The following is a 23,537-nucleotide window of genomic DNA, read 5'->3' on the forward strand; positions in this document are numbered from 1 at the left end:
TTAATCTTCATTAAAAAAGGACACAATTCTCTACTGTGTTTACTGTGTACTTGGAGTATAATCAATGTATGAAAGAATGAAAATGAGAGTGAAACTAGATGTTAAAAAAACATATTAACACATATTACACAACACATTTTAGAGGTGTCAAGACTGCATTTACAGTCAATGCAAAGTGCAGATTGAGTGGAGGCAATTTCTTTCTGGATGGCTCAAATTGAGGTTAAGACACATCCATTCAAGATAACTAAGTATGCTTATCCCGAGGCTTTATGCCGGTGAGTTCTGAGATCAGTCAAAGTCTGTACAGTCAGTACATTGGCTGTTGAGACCAGTTGGAGTTTGAATGATAAATTATACCATCCATCATGTGCTGGATAAGCTGGTAATGCACAATAAAGATTGACTGACAGAAGTCAGGCATCGTCTGATAAATATTGGTCAACTGATAATCAGTCTATCCCTACACCTGCTGCTCCGAGCTGCTCAGTAGCCAGTCAGGCCCAGTGTGAATCTGTGGAGCTGTTTGACTGTAAAAACGTGCATGGAGCTCTAGTGACGTTAAAAAGTAAATGCTAAATGTTTCTTTGTGTGTGCTTGTGTCTCTGCCCAGGGATGCAAAGTGTGGTAAGATCCAGTGCCACAGTGCCGCCAAGAAGCCCAAAGGCACCAACGCTGTGTCCATCGACACCACCATCAGGACAGACGGCATCGAGGTGAAGTGCCGCGGTACCTACGTCTATAGCACCCAGGACGGCCAGGGAGACCTGCCCGACCCCGGTCTTGTCATGACCGGCACCAAGTGTGGAGAGGGCAAGGTAGGTCTACACCAGGCTGGACTTCAGGGACCACAATAAGAGTAAATCAATTAAGTGATGTGGTTGATTGATTAATTTAATTATTATAATAATAATTGCACAATTGGATAATCCAACAGTTTACATGAACAGTAGATCAGTTAGTTTGGCGTGACCCAGGCCAAAAATCTGTCATCTATAATTGAATCTTTTTCTCCTCCCTGCTCTGTTTTATCAGCAGAAAGCGGTGTACAAAACATTCCAGCTTCTCATTTTTAGTCAGGGCTGAGCACACTTTTGCTGGTTAAAATGACAACCATCAGCAGCAGCACATTATATCAGATGTAGCTAATTAATATTAATTCCATAAGTAAAGCTTGGGATAGACCTGAAGACTAGCTGAAATCTTGTTTTATTTATGTATATTTATTGGAAACAGATATGGCACAGCAGCAATGTACTTTTTTCCCCCATTTTGAAACCTACAAAGCCCGGACAAACCACGTGGACTGAATTTTTCTGACTGAGTTTTTAGTTTTGGCAGTCAGGAAGGAGAACCTACTGAACAACTGGGTAAATACAGAGACAAAATACAGTAATCACAGGTAGGTTATGATTACAGTTGCATTGCTAGGCAAATACCAAAATCCTGTGAAAGCACAAAAACTTGAAAAAACTTATAAAAATTAATAATAAATTAATATAGTCCTTCACCACCACACAATGTTTGATTTTGTCGGCCGACTGTCAAAAACAACTAACCCAGACTAGAACAGACTTGGCATGACAAATATAATTGACCTGCTTTTCACAAGCTTTTGTCTGTACTGGACCAAAGATAGCTTGTTTTTGTTTTTGATGAAGTAGCTGGCAAAAAAAAAGTTATGCAACAGCAGGTAGGCTATTGCTAACGTTTTAATGAGTGTGGCTCTTTGCCTGCTGGTTTTGAACATAGGCAACGGTTCGCTAACATGTGCCGCCATGTTTCAACAGTAGCCCAAACAAACTTTACAGAGCGCATTTCGTCACTGTGTTGAATACGTACGAAAAATAAAAAATAATAAGAAAAAGTAGTAGTAGTAGTTACAGTAGTAGTAGTAGTAGTATTAGTAGTAGTAGTAGTCTGGTTTATTAGACATAAGAAGAGAAGTGAAATTTGGACAAATGGAGGCCCACACGTATTATTTAGCACAAGAGCTGACAGAGCGTGTCGGCCACCGTAGCTTCTCCTGTGCGCTCGCAAATGGGAAGGTGAGCAGTGACTTAGCCATTGGTTGCAGTTTGCAACCCTCACCAAAAGATGACACTAAAATTTACACACTGAACCTTTAAGTTAGTTAGTATTTTCAATTTCTTGCTTGAAAATACTGAACCTAAGTAAATTAAAAAGGATTTGAATGTAATACCCCAGCCTGCAGTAACTGCAGCATTCTGGATTGTGATTTTGGCAACATTTGAAGATTACTGATCTTTCCTGTACAGGCTCGTAGACTTGATCCTGGATGAACCTGTGCAGAGATAATATAATTAGTAGTTAGAAAATAAGATAGTAGATGTCTGTGTTCCCAGTCACTACTATTCTCCTTCTGAATAAATTTTTAGGGTTTTATATCAGCCCACTTCATACTTGTAATATTGATTTGGTTTGCAAGTCAGATGCTAAATGGAATGTAAATTTCTAAATAAACCCACAGACAGACCCAGAGAAAAAAATACTAAAATAAGGGCTGCATTATGCATGTGAAATACATATTTTCATAAATGTATATATGAAGATTCTACCACACAGAGTAATATGCAGTCTTCTCCAATCTAGCAGTAAATTCTATTTCTCTGTCTGTATTGCTTTCCCTCTGCAGCACCTTCCAGCCACTTGAATTCCATTTCAGCTATTGTGCAGGCTGCGCTGTATGGACTGAATAGTGCTGCATGAGTAATATATTATAAATAGGCAGCAGAGAATATTGTCTGCCATCCACAATGATTAATTTTGAGTCATCAAATTGAACGGGCCTTTTTTCAGCAATAAATGCACACATAGCACAAAGCTGCTGCTTCTAATCACACAGTCACACATTCAGCCGGACTAAATTGATTCCCCTGCTAACAATAGGAAAGCAACAACAACAACCGGCAGAGTAGGAGATACAGTACTAATGCAGCCACTAATGTTAGTTCTAATGCAACTCGTGATGAAGTGCTATATAAAAAGTGATGAATTAGACCTGTAGTTTGCAAGAGAAGCTTCCAAAAAGACTTAAAAAGACACTTTTTACTGCTGTTTTAACCCTAACCCAGATCACATTAAGTCACTACACATCACAGAGCAACTACATAATTGTGTAATAAAACCTCTTTCGGGGGATTGAGATGAGAAGATTGATATCAATCTCATGTCTGTGTGTTTACAAAGCTGAAGTCATGACATGGCTAGCCTAGTTTAGCATACTGTAAAGAGTGGAAGCAGGTGGAAACAGCTAGCCCTGTTAGCTAGATACTAGCTATGCACCTGGAATTAAAATTTTACTAGTTACTTTTGTGTTGTTCAGTTTTCATGTTCCTTGGAAACTTCTTTTGTATTATAATTCAGTTGTGTTTTGTTCTTTACACTTAGTAGAGGGGTAGATTTGAGTCACATGACTTAACGGGTAACTTCCAAGGGCATCACTTTGTGTTGAAAAGTGATGGGGGCATAGGGGCTCAGATTAGGGGTGTGAAGAGAGACTTAGCTTGCGAGACATCAAGATACACGATATTAGGTTCACGAGAACAAGACGAAAAGATCCTGAAACAATGTTTTAAAGCAGTGTTTCTCAATGCCCAGGGCGCATTCAAAAACTACGGCCTGTAACATTAAAACCTGCCAGTTTTCTCCACAGAGACGGTGTGTATCGTAAGTCTTCTTCTCTTAAGTGTTGTGTCAGCTGCTTGTGGCGAAGCTCCGTGCTGCCTTCATGGGAACGGGAAGTCAGAGTATCATTTGTAATTGCACCCACATTTAAACTCTGGAAAATGGACGCCCGGTTTCTTGGTTTTACCGTGGTAATGTGTTAATTTATCTAAAGATTACACCGTGAACGCCTTGTTATCACAATGGTTACACATTTATAAGAGGGGTATTCCGCTGTCGGACTTCCCCTGAAAGCAACTTCGTCCACCTCACGGAACCAGCGAGTGCTGTGAAGTGGACACACCTCGCGTTGTGTTTCGCAGCCACTTCGTGCCCAAGCGGATACATGACTTCAGAGTTTTAATAGGCTATAAAAGTGTAATGTCAAAAAGGGCAGCCTGTGGTGAGAGTCTGATATAGGTGTTGTCGGTTAGTTTTGTTTTGGTGAAAATGTGCCACAATCACATTTAAAGAGTTTACTTACCCAAACAAAAGACACAAAAGAGGAGGGAAGACTAAATTATGTGTGTTGACTCAGCAGGTATGATATTAAATAAGTTGATCTACAGGAGAAACATATTTTAAAGCAAATAAGAATGCCTGAGAGCCTACTGCATTCTATTCCATTAGAATTTTAAAATTTTCACCAGTGCAGGAAATGAAGTATCTCAGAATCTCCTGGGGGTGGTGCCACCTCCAAGAAACAGTATCTGAGTTCAAAGTTCACAGTTTTGGGGAGGACAATTACTTTTGAAATAAATATAATTACTATTTAAATAGCTTTCTTCTTCCTTGGGAAAGTAATAAATCTGTAGTTTGCCATTCAATTATATGTTTTTTTTCGTGTTTTTTAATAACAATTTAATAATAACAATTATCAACAATATTCAGGGCAAATAGCCACCATCTTTTTTGATGGGGGGTGGTAAGCGACTTGGATAATGGATCGGGGGCGCTGGCCTAAAAAAGATTGAGAACCACTGTTTTAAAGATATCCTCAATGCCAAGATATGAGTGGGGTGTCTGGGGTGAAAATTTGATCTTTAAACACTTAATTTCCTGCATTCTGGGGAACGTTTCTGCACCAATTTATGGTGGAAATGTTTTTATTTATGTGAAAGGAAACACAAAATTCAGGTGGCAGGTGACATTTCAAAATATATAAATAAAACAGAATCGAGTCAGTGCAGCTCTCAGGCATTCTGTGTTGCTTTCAGATCTGTGTCTCCTGTAGATCAACTTTTCTCATGTAATATCATTCCTGCTGAGGCGACACACATGTAGGCCAGATTAGTCTTCCCTCCTCTTTTGTCATGTTGAAAGAGAGAGAACGGAAAACTTGGCCAAAAAAAGGTTTTCTTTCTTTCTTTTGTTCTCTTTCTTCTCCCAAATGAATCGCACTTTAGACGGCCTAAAGGTGCATGTGTATATCATGTACATGCCATGTGTCATATCAAGACACACAAAAAAGCCTACGCTAGCTAACTTACTACTGAATGTAACATTATATAACCCCACTGCTCTGCTTTTTAATGACCGTAATCGTGAATAGAGACCTGCCAAGCTGCACAGGAACGATGTTGATCCTTAATATTGTTGTCCTCTTTCTCAATAGTCAGGTGATGAAGTGGTTCACTTTTACTCGTTAGGCTTTAGCTCCTGTCTTTATTTGTTTCACGTGAGTTTAACAGCCTGTATACAACCTTCAAATTCATAATGCAAACCTTTCTGATCAAGTTTTTTTAATTTTTCCAAAAATTTACACTGGGGACATGTCTATGGTTACCTATGGTAACTTCTAACACCTATTGGATCCTATTTTCCCTTGTTTTTGTGTCTATGTGACTAATTGACCCTTCGCTAAGCCGCGCCTCCTTAGTTACTGTTGCTAAGTCCAACAAACTGTCGGATCTGTTGTATTTATCATGGCGCTGCCACTGTCTATTACTGCACTCCCTGGAGAAATATTGTCTAATTTTTGGAAAAAGGTGGCGCTATAGAGCCATTTTACCACGGCCATGCGCAAGACCCTTAAAATACGTCATTTGTATTGTGTGCAGTTTCGTGAGTTTTTGAACACCTTTAGGCCGTCAAAAGTGCGATTCATTTGGGAGAAAGAAAGAAAGAATAATAATCCTTACTATTTCAATAGGGTCCTCACATGTTTCATGCTCGGGCCCTAATAAATGTTTTTCTACCAGTCAGTAAAAGTTTAGTTGGCTGATATTTCCATGCTCTAAGCTAACGTTACGGTTTTATTGCCAATTGACGTTACTGATCAGCTGATTGTCTCGCTAAGTAACAAGCAAAGCCAAACCACAGACTGGAGAATAAGTAGGCACCATGAAATTAATCCATATTTCACATCACTGACAGGGGAAACGCGTCATGGCTCACTGTGATTATGGCCAGCTAATAGCTAAAGCTATCAACCAACAGTTTTCATTTGCATTGCTCAAGTCTGATAAACAAAGTTAATTACCTGTCCAGCAGAAAACAGACAACTTCAGCTCCGCTTTGAAAACATCTGTCCCATATTAACAATATAGCCTTCCATCTGGGGAAAATCCACGTGATTTCTGCCGTCAGCTGTCTGTCCCAACTCCGTCTGGCTGTCGGCTCTCGTGCTAAATAACACCTGTGTGCTCCTTCATATGTCCAAATGTCACTTCTCTTCTTACTTCTAATAAACCAGAAGACTACTCGGAGACTGTATATTACTAGTAATATTATTATTAGTCCCTCTTCTTCTTCTTTGTACGTAGTCAATGTGATGGGCGTCTACTCTACCGGAATTAGACAAGCAGAAGAAGAACGCCGTGATGACAAAACGTGGGGCCTTTCCAAAACTGCTTGCTACTCCCTCTCCCTACCTACTTCCACTCCGTTTGCGCGTTCATGCGGAGGTTCCGCCACATTGAGTGCCATCTGAAACCAATGAGGGCGGAGTGGTAGTGGGTTGTTAAACCCTCAAATGCCGAGTCAGCACCGATGCTGGCTTGTTGAAGGTGTGCAACACCCTTTGCTGCACGATGGGGGACCTTTCTTTAAATTTGCGTTTCGCATGACTTCGCTGATTAACATGTACATTCACAGGTTAACAACGTAGCCCATATGATTTATACTGAAATGTTGTATTTGTGAATGTAACATTTTTCATATAGGCTAAGTTAAAGAGGTTCACAACGCTATATAGGCTTTTCTTTAGGCTACAATGAATATCAATCTTTTCATAAAATAATATAATATTTATTTTTCATAAATATATAAAGTCATGTTCAACACAAACACAAACACAAAATTAATGACAAATGCTTTCAGTTTTGTTATTGCAAAAAACACACTTCTCCTCAACATCAATCCTGAATCTTATTCTTTGATCCACGTATTATAGCAGTGAGTGCAGCGGTAACGTCAGATCCTATTTATGCTGGTGAGAGAGGGTAGTTAGTCCGAAAGTTGTTGCTGCATTTAAACCCTACGTGGGTTAGGGAGCTCGATTTGGCCTGGAGGGTGACCAGAGTTCACTCCGTGTCGGAGTGGAAGTGGCGAGGGTCTAGACTCGGAAAGGCCCGCGCTCTGTAGCGCTGTTTGTTCGTTGTCAGCTACGGTAGAAACATGCCGACAAAATACAGCGACCTCCATAGGAGGGGGTGCCCGTGGTTATGTAGATATAAATGTCTCATTCTAAGGTAATAAAAACATAATGGTTTATTATGTAAGGTCTTTACACACCACTGAAAACATAGTTATGGATCTTATATTGCATTTCTGTCAATAGAGCCTCAGAAATATTACACACTGGACCTTTAAGAGTAAGATCTTATTTTAGGTCTTTTTAACCCTTTAAAACAACAAAGTCACACAATAACACAAACAAGCTAACTGACAGAGGCAGCGCTAGACCAGCAACTCCGGTAGACCAGCAAATCCCATATGTACTGCGAGGTACATTTACTGGATCTTGCTCTTTAAACAAAATAAATAAACATCCTTACAAGCTGTAAGTCAGTAAAAAGTAGTGATTTTGGAAGTGATTTAAAACAGGATACTGATGCTGCTTTCCCAATCTCCTCAGGCAGCCAGGTTGTTCCCAAGCCCAAGGGCACTGGCAGAAGGCCGATCAAAGTCTGTCTGTCTGTCTCTGTGTGTGTGTGTGTGTGTATGTGTGAATGTGCACTGTAATCTTTAATACAGTATGTGATCATTCTGCTTGTGTTGCCACAGGTGTGCAGAGACCGCCGATGCCAGAATGCCTCTTTTACCGAGCTGGAGACTTGCATTGCACGCTGCCACAGCAACGGGGTAAGCGCGCACACACACACAAGCATAAAGAGTCATGCAACAGACTCAACTCACTTAGCCCCCGGGCACAGCTCCCTAATCTTATTGTCACACTGTGTCCTTGGGCAAAGGTAGCGCTTTGCAGCGCTGTCACCAGGTCTGTCGTAAAAGGCAGGAAAATAGATGGCTGGAATACAACAGCAACTGAAGTGATGAAGTATTTATTGGAGCAGGACAAGCAAGCCTGAGGCAGATAAGGAGGAATCATACATAGTTTATAAGTCAGAAACCAAGCTCTAAAGTGGAGTGTTTGGGGCTTAAACACTTGTTACTTTAAGAGAAGATGTTGATTGGGGTTATTTATCGGGGAACTCTGACTTTAACCTTGGAGCCTTGGAGTCTTTGAATGGGTCTGATTCTTTGATTGTTTGAATGACCTGTTGAAGGAAACCCATCAAACATAACCAGATAAGCAGATAAAGAACATGGATGGCTGAATGGTGACATGAATGGGTGAATGCATAAATGAATACCTAAAATATCAAGAGGATGTGAGCGCAGTTATGCCATATCTTAGGATATATATGTATATACACATACACATGATCCCTCACTGACTTCCACACACAGTCATTTGCGCTTTTTGAAGTTAACGTTCAAGCCGTGCAGACCTCCACAAGGAACAGAGAAGCAGCATTCTGCAGTGGTGGATAGGAACTCAAAATGGTGCCACCTTCTTTAAATGCTAACTCAGATAGCATTGTTTGTATTTACTTACACTTGTCTTATGTGTTTTTAGTTATTAATTCGCACAAGTGCATTCAAAGGAATTAGTAGCAGCTGTGCTCATTTATAATCACTCATGTTAGTAAATTCCCCTTTACATAAAAGCCTGCAGCAATCCAAAATATTCTCTGACAGGAATTTGCAAGAAACCTAATAAATCTGCCCTCAGGTGTTTCAAACAGAAAATATAAAGTTATATAGACTGAAATTGATACTGTAAGCATACAGCACACTGATATACCGGTACACAGTATCTCTGTAGTTATATGAAATGCAATAATCTTGTGATCTTTGAAGATACAATGAAAAGGCAAGCCAGATTTTGAGATTCTGATGAAGGATATTCAGCTGCGTCGTCGGTGGGAAAATATAGCCCAGAGCCTAAAAGTCCCACTAAAGTTATTTTTTATTGAGAAACATCAAAGGGTCAAGCCTCTGAGCAGGCAAACTTGCTGGTAAGTGTAGCTTACAAGCCTGTGACATTTTTTTATTAGCAGTGGTATTGAAGAATAAGAACCACACCCTTTAGCAACTAAACTGACCAAGTGCTACAGTACAGCTGACTGGCTAATTAGCTATCAAGCCTGCAAGCTGATGTCAGCGGTGCACTTTCCCCAGTGAATATTTGTTTGGTAGCTGATTCAACAGGACGAAGTGCAGGACAAGACTCCAGGCTCGTGGGAGGACAAGGAGACATCAGCTGGAAAGGTTCAAAGCACGTGGCTTCCTTTGTGTCAGGTCTTAGGCTGTCACAGTGAAATTCTGTCCATTCACAGCTTAGCAGCTCTAGTAAGATACAGCAGGCATTGTAAATGTATTGAGTGATTCTTTGTAGCCACAGAGGTTGGAAGGTTGAGTATTTTCTTATCGACTCTCCAAAATCAAAAACACAAGAGCAAAAGTGTGAGGATGAGATTAAACAGGGTATTTCTCCATTCTAACATCAGCCACTAACCTTAGCATGCCGGGCATACATACATAGCCTAGCATTACTTCCAAGGCAGAGAGTTAGCATGTTATCACCTAACTATTGTAAAACTTCAATTAATAGCCCGGGCTTTTATTTGCTTAAATCACTAAACTCACGCTGCTTATATTTGGGACAGGCCTTTAATTCCTTTTTGCATAAAACTCTTGCTCAGCAAAGAAGGGAAATAAGCTACTATCAAATTATTTATTTCAACCAGTATGAATATTATTTTGTTTCTCTTGTTGCCCATATAGGCCTAAATTTTAACATTTATATTTGTTTGCACAATGCTTAAAACTAAAGGCCTGGTCAGGACTGACACATCCGCTGGGTGGGCGCTGCTGTAGTATCAGTCCTGGATGGTATAATCAGGGTTTAGGGTAACGTTAGTGGCTCTGATGTGCCCTCTATTGGTTTTGAGGATACATTTTCTGAAATCATCAGTAGGTCATTATTCTCAAATACCTTTTTTTCCCATGTAAAAGGAAATACAGTATATCGTCTGAAAGCACTTACTTACAGGGGTTACTTTTAAAAGCTAGCAAGCTGCAGCTGATAAAATCTGCCAGGGACAGTTGTCCTTTCATCGGGAAAAATCGCCACCAATTAAAAATGGGAAGCCTCTAAAGTGTACTTCAAACAAGGACCCAGTGTTTAAAAATGTCAGAAATGACAGTTGTGAGTGGTAAACCTGCCCCTGTCATCACTGTAGAAGTCATGCGAGCCATGCTTAATGAAGGGTCAGTTCTGACTGGAAAATGAACAGACAGAAGGAGCTGTCACAAAACCAAAAAATATTTCATTAAAATAATTATTATATTAATATTAAAGCGGTTAGCTTACAGTAGTCGCTACACCACACAGCTTCTAACACCACCTGTTTTGTTGCAACATGTGGATAGTCTGCTATCCCACTTTTTAGTGTGACCAGGCCTTTAAACCCAAGACATTTTCAAAAATGTACACATTTTTTCAAGGCCAGTTTCATACATATAGTATGCATGCAACCCTAGTTGGCATGGCCTACTTTGCATTTTGCTCTGTTACTTGTTTTGACCCTGAGCGTTTGAAGCAAACCCAGTCTAACCGGAAATTTCACACCTCTTTAAAGACTCAAGTCTCTGTTTACCCCATCTAGTGTATAAGGAATGAGCTTACCACTGACCTGGCATTGTGATTTGATTAGGATTTGAAATATTTAAATGGAGAAGAAAAACACCAGACATATCCTCTCTTCCTTTAATCCCCTTCTCCTCCTCTCTTCTGTTGCTTTATGCTGTTTGTCTTTTTGTTGTTTGCTCCTCTTGGTGTAACTGTAGATGGATAATGGAAGTGGCTTTGAGTCAGGATTATTCTAAATAGACAGTTTTGCCTTCCTTCCATCTCTGGGTCTCCTGTGTTAGGATGTGTTTTTAATTTACCATTATCATTTGATTCACATTGATCCTCAGGCTTTTGGAGTGCACTGGATGTTCATGCAAATAAACAGGAATAATGAGCAGAGAAAGTTCTACTCGCTTCTTAAAAAACCCTTAGCAAAAATGGAAGAAACTGGTCTTTTGAAAAACTTCTATTAGAGATTTTCATTAAAGAAGCTTAAGACATATTAGGAGTCCTGGAGACATAGACGGCTGGAGGATATATAATATAATATCAATGATGGTGTGTTTAAATCCAGGTCATGGCATTTCATTTCATTAGGCTTTCCCTTCTTACCTTTATATGATGTTGAAATGCCTTTAAAAATATGCTCTTCAAAACATGGTAATACATTTTCTCATATAAACAGCGGCGGGCCTCCTAAAGCGAAAGTAGAAGAGCGATAAGAATCAGCAAACATCTGTGCGCCCTTCATGTCGACCGAGTGCTAATGGGGTAAATAGGCATGTTAATCACTGGTAGGATAATTACATCTCGATGTAATTGGAGCATGGCAGTATTGGTGAATTACACGAGACGTCTGGAAATATTAATCAAGTTTAAATGGTAATATCTAGATAAAGGTTTCTTTTCACAAGGTTAAGACAAGTAAATTAAAAGCTCTTAGAGGTGATTTACTGCCAAATGTAGTGAAGTAATAGGAGTGTTTTCCAGTTCAGGTCACATTTTGTCCCTTTAGTCAGTCTCAAAGGTGTCAGATTACTGGCAATATTCAAATGTCTGTTTAGTGAAACGGCTAGCAGTCATTTTTATTGTTAGGGATGTGTGAAAATTATTGGGGTGGGGAGGGGGGTTGAACCTCTGCTCAGCAGCATTATTATGTTTGGGGGGGGGGTTGTCCATCCCCTTGACTGTTAGAGAAATTGTACAATTGTACAATTCGTTTAACATTAGTATCATATAAAATCTTAGTATTGCGTTAGATTTTCTGGAAATTCAGTTGAGACAGTGTTTTGGCAGAATTAAATACCTGGCACATCAGAGTGCTTCATACCAAGCAGATAAAAAGCCAATATTGCGGTAAAGCAGTCCTGACTATAGAACTGACCATTTTCTAAATTCCTCCCTCAGCTCCCTCAGCTGTTGTCGTAGCAGCTGTAATTGGGCAGTTTCTCAACATGCTGAAGTGGTGTGACAGCTCTTAATTAAGCCATTAACATTAGCATGCATGACTATCTTGCTTACTACCTGCAGCGTTACTTCCAAGGCCAAGCAGTACATCATCTGATACCTACATTATTTTGTTGGGTTACAGGTTACCTTAGAAAACAGATATTATACTGTACTATAATACAAGGGCAGCAATGCTGCTCCATTACTTGTCTTCTGGGATCATCAAATGTTGAGAATTCTGACTTCTTGCCTGGGACATTTATCATTAGCCTCACTGTAGCATGATATAATGTTGGGAATTAGGGTTCAAATGGCACTGGCATAAGTTCACCTTGGGGCACCACTCTTTAAGAAGAGAAAATGTATAGCCATAATTATTTCAGTCTCATAGACTATACTAAACTATCAATTTGGAACTCTTATTAATAATTTCATTAATAACTATAACCATTATTACCGTCAACAGCTAGTAGATTGAAGGATTTGAAGTTCTACATAGAAGAGGTGGGGGCTTTTTCACTCTAAAGGCCAATCTATAGTTCTGCATTGAGTCTACACCAAGCCAGCTAACTTGAATCGGGGTAAACTGATAATTGTACAGCTCTTCTAGACTTTCCAAATGTTATCGGACTGAATGGGTCAAACTCTGGTAGTGAAATTAGTCATTTTTTGTGGGTTGTGATGCTGAAAAAAATTGTATTACAGCTACTTCTTTCAGAATGTGTGTCTATGGGAAAGTGTCTGTTTGGCCACTAGTAGAAGTGGCTTCAAAGTACAGAAGACCTTACTGGTGGCTTGGAGGAAATGCGATGCTACCAAGCCAACCAATGGCAGTGCTAGCCATCAACGCCGCCACATGTAGTTAAATCTTTGGGGAGGTGCGTGTCAGGCTACGTGTCGCAAATGCTAGGGCGTACCTATTGCAGAGATTCAACGCATAAGTTTAAATTTGCCTTTATGCAACCTAACAAGCCTTTATTGAAAAGATAAACTCACAACATAAAACCTAACTGAAATATTCATAACGTTACGCGCCACAAAGAATGTGCATCTGTTTCGGTGATCTGCACTATATGTTCAGCGTGCACGAGCATGAACATGCAGACAAAGAAAGCACAGTGAAGCTGGAGCTTGTGATTTTGTTTGAGGCTAAATCAGAGGTGTATGTGTGTGATCTGTGTGATAACATTGCAAAGATAAAAGGAGTGAGTTATCATCCAAAGACTGTTACTAACCTCAATTTAGCATTGGCTGAGAACTACGGTTACAGTAATAACCTCATGTTAACCATGAAACGATCACAACAATAAACATCAGTGAAAACACATCCATACATATAAATGTACAAAGGCTAACAATCCCACATTTAGCAAAGGAATGTTACACTGTTAAGTTATGTTATGCCCAGTTACCTGTCTGTGGAAGAAGAGATGTTGCTTTGGTGTGCTAGTTGTTAGCTTGTGGTTCTGTTGTAGGTTAGCCAGGCAGGGAAGTTCAGTTGCAGTCTTTTGCTGTGTGTGTTTTCCAAGTGCGCTGATGGAGGACCCAGTCACTCTGTCTGTTCTCCTCAGAGTTAAACCGCTAGGTGAAAAGCTACTTTGTTGCTTCTATTGGCATGTGAACCTATCAGGAAAACTTTGTGTATGGGGCCCCTGGCTAACTGAGCTGGTTTGCAGGGGTCTTAGGCAGGCACTTGTATCGCTGCTGTAAGATAGAGAGTTCGGTTCTCCTGTGTGTCCAATCTGAGCAGGACGCACTGGGAGACAGCTGCTGTGGAGAGTCCAGAGAAACAGAAGTTGGGCTGAGGTCTTGTTGGTGTTGTGACGTCACGGGTCATAGGTCACACTGACCAATAGTAGCTGAAAGCTGGGTCCATGTGCAGAATTCACACCTTGGTGGGACTTCCTGGAGGATTGTGGGAAACTGAATTCAATGGCTCAGTTTCATAACAAAAGTTCAGTTTAGGTCACACAAATGAACACATTCAGTCCCTGGGGTCCCAACAGCAGCCATCAAGTGCATATTAAAGGCCAATTTAAAGGGTTTTCATTTTAAAAGGTGTCAGCTGAAGGCAATGTTATCAACCCCCAGAGTTAAAGTTAATTAGCTAGATGGAGCTGACAAAATCTGCCAGCAAGGGTTTCCATTCCAACCAGAAAACTAGAGGAGTTCACTCAGTGGAGTGCAGATCTCTGCCAGGTGTGTCTGGGGGCATGTGGGTGGAGAACAGGAAGTGTGCCCAGCTTGAATGAGACTAGTGGAATAAATGGGAGAACATTTTTTGTATTGTGTATAATGTAAGTTTGTAGAGATGTACACAATGCCAAAATGTGGCCTCCAACAGACTACATAGGAACCTTGTTTTTAGCAATTGCCGGGAATGCCTTTTGCTATGTCTTAACGCATATATTAAATTGAATAATACTGCAGAAAAGACAGTCAATAAAATAGGTTTTTCATAAACTGTGAATCACTGCAACCACAAGAGGTCCTTGAGCATACAGTCATAAATATGCAAAGAAAATATTAGGCTGATGGTTCCAGTAGTATGCGAGATTAGCTGCAGACTGCTGACACACGCTCACATGCCCAAATGCATGGCAAATAATAATCAGCTACACATAGGATGTTGTTTTTTCTACCTCTGGTTGAAATAATTGTTTCAACAAATGACTATGAAAGTTTTAGCATCAGTAACTAGGGGGGAGGGGGGAAAGCAACATTGCCAACATTGACTGAAGTCAACCAGAGATATTAAAGGAATAACTCCTCTGTATAAACACTACAGCAAAATCTCTAACAGCAGACATATTTCTTTAGTCTCAAGGTGTGTGTGTGTAGATATATACCACGCCTAGCTGGTGCAGGTTAGAAATTAACTGTCTGCAGTCTGTTCCATTCAAAAGGTAAATATCTAAGACCGCCAGTCTGTAGTAAACCAGGAATTACTGCTTCTAATTTTGCCAGTACACCTCTAGGTACACATATATACAAGATTACACTGAGACTGAACAGTACATCACATTAACAAGTGTGTGTGTGTGTGTGTGTGTAGGTGTGTAACAGTAATGGGAACTGCCACTGTAATCGCGGCTGGGCACCACCATTCTGTGAGAAGCCAGGACTCGGCGGCAGTGTGGACAGTGGACCTGTCCAGTATGACAGTGAGTAGACACACACACACACACACACACACAAAGAGTCCTGCTATTGTGTCCCTGCATTTGCATACTAATAAAACAAATTAGAAATTGGCTAAATGGTTATTATAGTGTAGGTTTTCCCTCCACGGTTCTGTTTTCAGATTATTTTCTAAAACCTTGCTTCCTCACTGACACACCAGAACAATGACATCATGTTTAAACTTGTGCAGGCCACCAGAGCCAGCAGCTTTTGGAAGGTGCAGGAACATTTCTCTGCTTTTGTCTCAGGTTCTGCATCCACATCTGCAAATACAATTATATTCCTTTTCAAGTTGGACAATAATTAGCTTATTTAATGATTGTCGATAAAAGCTAATTCACATGAGAGACTTCACTGACAAACATCACAGAGGGCTTGTCCATTCAGCATACTTAATTTCATCATTATTCTTCAGTTCATGTTCTCAAATGTCATTCAAAATTGTCTAAATTTCATTCCATATATATAAAATGAGAAAGAGGGAGATATGGTTATTAGATGTCGTCTTCATGGGCATGTCTTCCATTTAATAAGATAATGCACCCAGGCAGCCATAATTCACTATAGGGTTATCCTCGTCTATTGAGTTACCATTCTCTGTAGGCCTGTAGAAGTGACAGTCAGTGGCTTATAGACAAGTTAAAGACACATGTACAGACTGTAATTAGAAACCTGATGACATGATAACCATGTACAGACATGTGAATAAGACGGTTACTCAAGCAATGTAAATATCACATCTCAAATCTAATCAGGATACAGGATATGACTCCTATCGGACATACTAGTGTACATGTGTTGTGTGTGTGTGTGTTGTCTCCACAGGTCAGGTGGGGCTGGTGGTGGGGCTGCTGTTTGCCTTCCTAGTGGTCCTGCCTGCAGTGCTGCTGGTCTTCTACTGCTACAGGATTAAGACTTCCTATTACCATAAGTGGCTTTCCAAGAGAGAGAAGAACAAGAGCAAAAAGTACTGTGTTCTGTCTGTCTGTCTGTCTGTCTGTCTGTCTGCCTGCCTGCCTGCTAAAAACACATTACTCACACTTAACTGGAACTAGATCCAGAATAGACGGTAAAGCATGGGATTACATATACTGTACAGGACATCATTACATTATTGAAGATTATGTATTTTGACATCCCCATAATTAATCGGACATTAGACAAGTTCAAAGAAATCACAGATATTTGTAGAAAAACAAGAGTGTATTACTATGCAGTGGAGCTTTCAAATACCACGCTGTCTGCATGAGAACCACAAAAAATGACAGGAGGAGGAAGTTAATCGTGCATGGCAGAAAGAAATACTTCATGAAAAGGAAGGAAGCGATGGAAAAGAAGGAAGGTGGGAAAATGTGGCAATAGAATGGATAAAAGAAAAGTCAAGGAAAGGAAGTGTTGAATCACAGGAGAGAATGAAAGGGAGGAAGTGCGCATTGCCATGTCTGTCAGCGTTCCAAGCAGATCAATGCATACGCTGGATGTTTCCATCTCAACATCAGCATAAATTGCAGCGTTTTGTGCTGCAGCTCACCTCCATCAGAACCAAACAAAATCCCTGTCCTCATAAACCCCAGAGCTTCCTTTATGAGCACCGCCATATACCTCCCCCAGAGAGACAGCCTCGTCATAACACTGGCTGAGTTAGTGCATCTGAAAATACTCGTTTTCCAAAGTGAGTTACAGAACAGAAATGTCTCTGGAGAGGATCAAGCATTACAGCACTATTTTAAAGACCCTGACCTTCCACATGAAGACGGTGAGAAACACTGAATACTGGTGATATTAGGCCGCAGCAGGATCTTACGGTAACTGCAGCTAATGGGAGAGACAACTGAATGAATGGCTAACGATATGGAAAATTGAGACAGCACGATGATTAAAAAGCCCCTTAACGCTACCAGCTGCAATGAAAACTGTATGCTTTTTTTGATTTTGTTCCACGGCCAATAGTTTGGGTTCATTTACAGTTCAACAGCGGCACGGAGGATGGCTCAAGCTGATTAAAGACCTTTCTAAGCAAATATACACCCAGTATGCTTGGAAAGCCTCCTAATCAGCTAAGTAGTACATGCATGCTCTGACATATCAGTTTATTAAGTACACCTCTACCGTCTAATTTAATCCAGTGCAACAGCCTTGCAGTAAATCCTTCCTTTGTGAAGCTTCTATTATTTGGGTTTAGTTGATATTTGGAGACTGTAGTTAGTCGTGTTGCATTGCATGTGGCTGCAAATGCATGCAGGAAGGATCATATCCATATCAACTTCAAGGTAACCTGTAGACCTCACTAAACAGTATACTTATATGAAACAAAATGTTGTTCAAAATGATAAACCCACAGCTAATTATCAGCAACGCTGCAGTTCCCCTCAGTTATACAGAGCGTTTTAGCTTCTTTTAGCTCATTGTTTTGGCTTTATGGCCTGCCCCTTTACTGTTTGGTTCACTGTCAACGAAGCGTTGCCAACTGTCCCTTAAAATACATAATCGTCCCATATTTAGAAACTTAAAGACGTGTCCCTTATTGATAAGGGACACATTTTGTTCCATATTTTGAAAATAAATATCACAGCAGCTCTGACTGCTGCTGCCATCTCTCTCTGTCCGGAATCAATGACAAGCTCTGTGTCAGTGTTGCTGTTACTAGAATGCTATTTCTATTAACCATTGAATAGCGCTGTCAGTGTTGCTAAGATACCGCGAGTTTCAAAAAACATGGCTGACGCTCCCTTGGTAAAAAGACAAAACATTTACAGAAATAAAAAGCAGAATGGCAATAAGAAATCGAATTGCTGGAAAACGTTGGAGATAACACGCGGAGGCCAACTCCACCGTCTGCCACAGATAATTATTATTAGTCAAGGTGGAATTACCTTTGAGGCACAAATAATTGCTTTTGTTTACAGTTGGTTATATTTTGTTTGTGAAATCTGAAATGTAAATTGTTTTTGCACTAATAATTGTTTTATTCCAATGAATATGTGAAATTGCCTTTTCATACTAGGCTACTGAAATTATTGTTTTTTTAATTTATTATTATCTAATATTTTTTATTATTAAATTTTTATTATTTTTATGATAAAGAATAACAAGTTTCAATTCAATTAAATTTTATTTATATAGTGCCAAATCACAACAACAGTTACCTCTGAGAGCTTTTCATAAAAGAGCAGGTCTAGACCATACTCTGTGATGATATTTACAGAAACCCAACAATTCCCACCAAGAGCAGCACTAGGCGACAGAGGCAAGGAAAAACTTCCTTTTAAGAGGCAGAAACCTCAAGCAGAACCATGGCTCAGGGTGGGTGGCCATCTGCCTCCACCGGTTGGGGGAGAGAGAGAGGGGAGGGAGGCAGCCTACACAATATACACACAGAGGGACAGACAGTAAAGGTGATGTTGCTGTAGACTAAATGAATAATGGTACAGATATTTAAGTATAGTGTTAATGATAATAATCGTAATGTTAATGATTATAATTACAATAATAACAATAGGACTAGTAACAATAATTGTAGCAGAGCAGCAGGAACACGGGGGCAGCAGGTGACCCGCAACCACAGATCCAGACTCCACAGCTCCAGAGCCAGAAACACCTGCAGGAAGTGATAGGAGGAGAGAGGAGAGGGACGAGAAAGCACAAGACTACCGGAAAGGGGAGAAGTTGTGTTAGTAACATGCATTAATGGGATGAGGTTGCATACAGAGGGAGAGAAAGAAGAGAGAGGAGCTCAGTGCATCATGGGAGGTCCCCCGGCAGTCTAGGCCTATAGCAGCATAACTAAGGGATGGTTCAGGACTCACCTGAGCCAGCCCTAACTATAAGCTTTATCAAAGAGGAAAGTCTTAAGCCTACTCTTAAATGTGGAGATGGTGTCTGCCTCCTGAACACAAACTGGAACCTGGTTCCACAGGAGAGGAGCTTGATAGCTGAACGCTCTGGCTCCTAGTCTACTTTTGGAGACTCTAGGAACCACAAGTAACCCTGCATTCTGGGAGCGCAGTGCTCTGGTGGGGTAGTAAGGTACTATGAGCTCTTTAAGATAAGATGGTGCCTGACCATTAAGAGCTTTGTAGGTAAGAAGAATGATTTTAAATTCTATTCTGGATTTTACTGGAAGCCAATGCAAAGAAGCTAAAACAGGAGAAATATGATCTCTTTTCCTGGTTCCTGTCAGAACACGTGCTGCAACATTCTGAATCAGCTGAAGAGTCTTAATGGACTTTTTCGAGCAGCCTGATAATAAGGAATTGCAGTAATCCAGCCCAGAAGTAACAAATGCATGGACTAGTTTTTCTGCATCATTCTTAGACAGGATGTTCCTGATTTTTGCAATATTACGTAGGTGAAAAAAGGCAGTCCTTGAAATATGCTTAATGTGAGACTTAAACGACATGTCCTGATCAAAGATAACTCCAAGATTCCTCACAGTAGTGCTGGAGGCCAGGGCGATGCCATCCAGGGAAACTATATCTTTAGATAATGCGTCACGGAGGTGCTTGGGCCCTAGAACAATAACTTCAGTTTTATCTGAGTTTAACATTAGAAAATTACAGGTCATCCAGGTTTTAACATCCTGAAGACACATTTGAAGTTTAGCTAACTGATGAGTTTCATCTGGCTTGATCGATAGATATAACTGAGTATCATCTGCATAACAATGAAAGTTAATGGAGTGTTTCCTGATAATATTGCCTAAAGGAAGCATATATAAAGTGAAGAGGATTGGTCCGAGCACAGATCCTTGTGGAACTCTTGACTATCTTTGGCGTGCATGGAGGACTCATCGTTAACATGTAACATGTAATTTTCACCAGTGCTGTCTCTGTGCTATGATGAGCTCTAAATCCTGACTGACAATCCTGACAAAAAACTATTGCTCTGTAGAAAGTCACACAGCTGTTTGGCGACTGCTTTCTCCAGGATCTTAGAGAGAAATGGAAGGTTAGATATAAGTCTATAGTTGGCTAAAACATCTGGATCAAGGTTGGGCTTTTTCAGAAGAGGTTTAATTACAGCTACTTTAAAGTACTGTGGTACATAGCCTGTTGATAAAGATAGATGGATCATATGTAGTAGAGAAGTGCTGACTAAGGGTAAAACTTCTTTAAGTAGCCTAGTCGGGATGGGGTCTAAGAGGCAGGTTGATGGTTTAGATGAAGAAATTATTGAAGTTAGTTGGTAAAGATTTAGGGAAGCAAAGCAGTCTAAACATATATCTGGTTTTACAGCTGTTTCTAAGGTTCCTGAGTTTGGAGATAAGTCGGTGCCACTTGAGGGCAGGTCTTGGTGAATTTTGTTTCTAATAGTTGGAATTTTATCATTAAAGAAGCTCATGAAGTTGTAACTACTGAGAGCTATGGGAATACTTGGCTCAATAGAGCTGTGACTCTCTGTCAGCCTGGCTACAGTGCTGAAAAGAAACCTGGGGTTGTTCCTATTTTCCTCTATTAATGACGAGTAGTACACTGCTCTGGCATTACAGAGGGCCTTCCTATAAGTTTTAAGACTATCTTGCCAAATTAAACGAGAATTTTCCAGTTTGGTGGAACGCCAATTCCTCTCAAGTTTCCGCGATATTTGCTTTAGTTTGCGAGTTTCAGTATTATACCAAGGAGCTAACCGTCTTTGTTTTATTATTTTCTTTTTTAGAGGGGCTACAGAGGCGAGTGTCATTCGCAGCGAGCCTGCAGCACTATCAACAAGATGATCGACTTGGGAGGGACTGAAATTAGCATAGGAGTCCTCTGTTACTTTGTGACTTGATAATGAATTTAGAGCTGATGGAATCGCATCCTTAAATTTAGCTACAGCACTAACAGACAGACGTCTTGTATAGAATTTTTTGCCCAATGGCGTGTCGTTCAGCACTACAAACTCAAAAGTTATCAAACAGTGGTCAGATAAAGAGATTATATTTTAGGTTATGTTATATTTTGCACTGTTAAGATAGTTATTTGCACTACTGAAGAACATGTTAAAAGAAAGTTCTTGAATAAATCCACGCTGTGTGCCCCCAGCACCGCGGTGCTGGGGGCACATTGATGTTTAGACCATTCTAAATGACCTTTGACAAACCTGCTGCTCAGCACTAAACAGCAGACAGACACAGAACATGGTGAAGCATTTAGCAGCTAAAGCACCAGACATTTATCTTAAGAGTTGGTGGACACCAAAACAGAGCTAAAAGGAGGGTGAATATTGGACTTACATTCATCAGGTGAACACAAATACAACAAATGAATGCTAATGTTGCTCTGTGTCTGCTAGACGTGTAAATAGGCAACTGTTAGCTAACATATTAGCCATATAAACTTTATAAGGTGATACTATGTTGGTGATTTTTTTAGCTTTCAGCTGTCCTTCACCTCCTCATTTCCTCTCATGTCATGCTGGATGAGAAACTTGATGTTTACTTCTGGGCTGTCTCTTTTCCCACCTGGAGCCCTAAAATCAATGCCAGATTGAGAAGAGTGATGAAGCAGCACAGCTTTCAGGCGTCAGATTCTGTTTTATTTTTTGCTTGTCCTCATTTTTCTGCTCAGGACGGAGGCATCGGTGGAGAAGGGGAAGAATGGCCACCTTAATCCTGCCTTTCACCTGAAGGTGGTCGGACCAATCAACAAAGCTGGCGGCCACAAGGGGGTGAGTGGAGTGTGTGTGTGGTAAAGAAAGAACAAAAAGAAAGGAAAGGTGAAAATCAAAGACAGTGGTGTTTCTCTTGCTGTGTTGTAGTGAATAATGGGCCTTCCAGGAGGTTGACCTTCATATTAAATGGCTTCATTTTACAGCAGCTTGTTATATTGTGCGGCCAGTAAAGTCGGTGTCCTCCCACAACACAACACTCTTCTCCACTAGTTCAGTGTGCCTTCACCCTTATTTCATTGTTTTGTTTCCATAGCAGTTATTTAATTAAATAGGTTAGCATCTCAGGGTTAGGGTACATTTGTTTTTGGCAAAGAAAGGACAAAGGATGGAAGGAAAATGGAGGGGAATCAATGAGCCTAATAATAATAAACATTGTTCATAATCACCTTTTTATACACAAAATGCAGCTCAATGTTTTAAAGGTTACTATTTAGGATTGACTACTAGTGATCAACACTCCCAAAAATGAGAGCTTAATAATGAGATATCATTATTAAGGTTCTTGATTTGTTTTTTAATCACAGCTCATTTTTTCAAGATTGAAAAGTAGTGGACCCAGGATAGACCTCTGAGACACTCCATGTGGAACTTCCTTTGGGATGAGAAGCTTTGAATTGAGACAAAAAAGTTATAGCCTCATAGGTCAGCCCGAGCTTAGGACCCATTTTCCTAGTTAACAACTGATTGCGTTGTTGCATGTTGACTAGCTTTCTTTTCTTTGTTTTCTTGTACTTAAGTTTGTGACTTTGTCTTTGTTCTGATCCCAGCTTCCTCACACCAGCAAAGAGGTTCTGCCTCTCAGACCGGGCCCTGTGGCTAATGGCACCCAGCCAGTCAACATTGTGAGACCTCTGAGACCCGCCCCGTCCCCCCAAGGTGGGCCCCGGGGTCTCAAGGTGGTTCGCACACCTTTGCCAGCTGGCAGGCCCCCAGCAGCCCCACCCAAATCTCCCACAACCCCACAGAGACTCAGCCCGCCCAAGAAACCTCTGCCCCTCAATCCAACACGATCTCCACTGGTAAGGCACTTTTTGACCCCTTTCTGAACTGTAATTGAATTTAATTGAATTTTATGACCCAAAAGTTAGTGATGTGGAAGCCCGAACAGACTGGAGGAATGTGGAGCAACATCCAGGCAGGGAAGCACAAAGGACATACACTACCACTAGGAAATCAGAAACCATTTAGAACCAACCTTACTAACTTCTTTTCACATTAAAGGCCCATGTCCACCAAAGCGTTTTTTTTTCTGACGTCAGCTTCTTTTTTCAATTCATTGCAATGGGAGCAACGCGTTTTTACATGGTAAACGCCAGCAGCGTGACGAAGCGCTGAGCGTCTTTTCCATGCAAGGCATTGAGCGCTGAGCTTTGTTTTTTTCGGTCACCAAGAGTTGAAAAATTTGCAACTTTGGGAAAAACGC

At 40.5% G+C, this 23,537-nt stretch overlaps 1 protein-coding gene and 1 long non-coding RNA gene across 2 annotated transcripts in view; one reads left to right on the forward strand and one right to left on the reverse strand.

Moving 5' to 3' along the window:
* The window catches only part of adam19a (ADAM metallopeptidase domain 19a), a 210,938-nt gene that overhangs the window by 177,549 nt on the left and 9,852 nt on the right, over window positions 1-23,537 (forward strand). Inside the window, exons 16-21 of the mRNA XM_038731082.1 lie at window positions 614-818; window positions 7,915-7,992; window positions 15,336-15,444; window positions 16,289-16,430; window positions 22,012-22,111; window positions 22,882-23,133. Of these exons, the coding sequence (XP_038587010.1) occupies window positions 614-818; window positions 7,915-7,992; window positions 15,336-15,444; window positions 16,289-16,430; window positions 22,012-22,111; window positions 22,882-23,133 (886 nt within the window). The remainder of the gene's footprint in view (window positions 1-613; window positions 819-7,914; window positions 7,993-15,335; window positions 15,445-16,288; window positions 16,431-22,011; window positions 22,112-22,881; window positions 23,134-23,537) is intronic.
* Window positions 10,953-14,183, reverse strand: LOC119912098. Its single transcript, XR_005446076.1, has 2 exons — window positions 13,693-14,183; window positions 10,953-11,040 (listed from the first exon to the last, which is right to left on the reverse strand). It is a non-coding gene; the product is annotated as an uncharacterized LOC119912098 (long non-coding RNA).

The sequence above is a fragment of the Micropterus salmoides genome, unplaced genomic scaffold (assembly GCF_014851395.1).
Source record: "Micropterus salmoides isolate LMB-PRFRI ecotype aquatic unplaced genomic scaffold, ASM1485139v1 Ms_hic_scaffold_2, whole genome shotgun sequence".
NCBI lineage: Eukaryota > Metazoa > Chordata > Actinopteri > Centrarchiformes > Centrarchidae > Micropterus > Micropterus salmoides.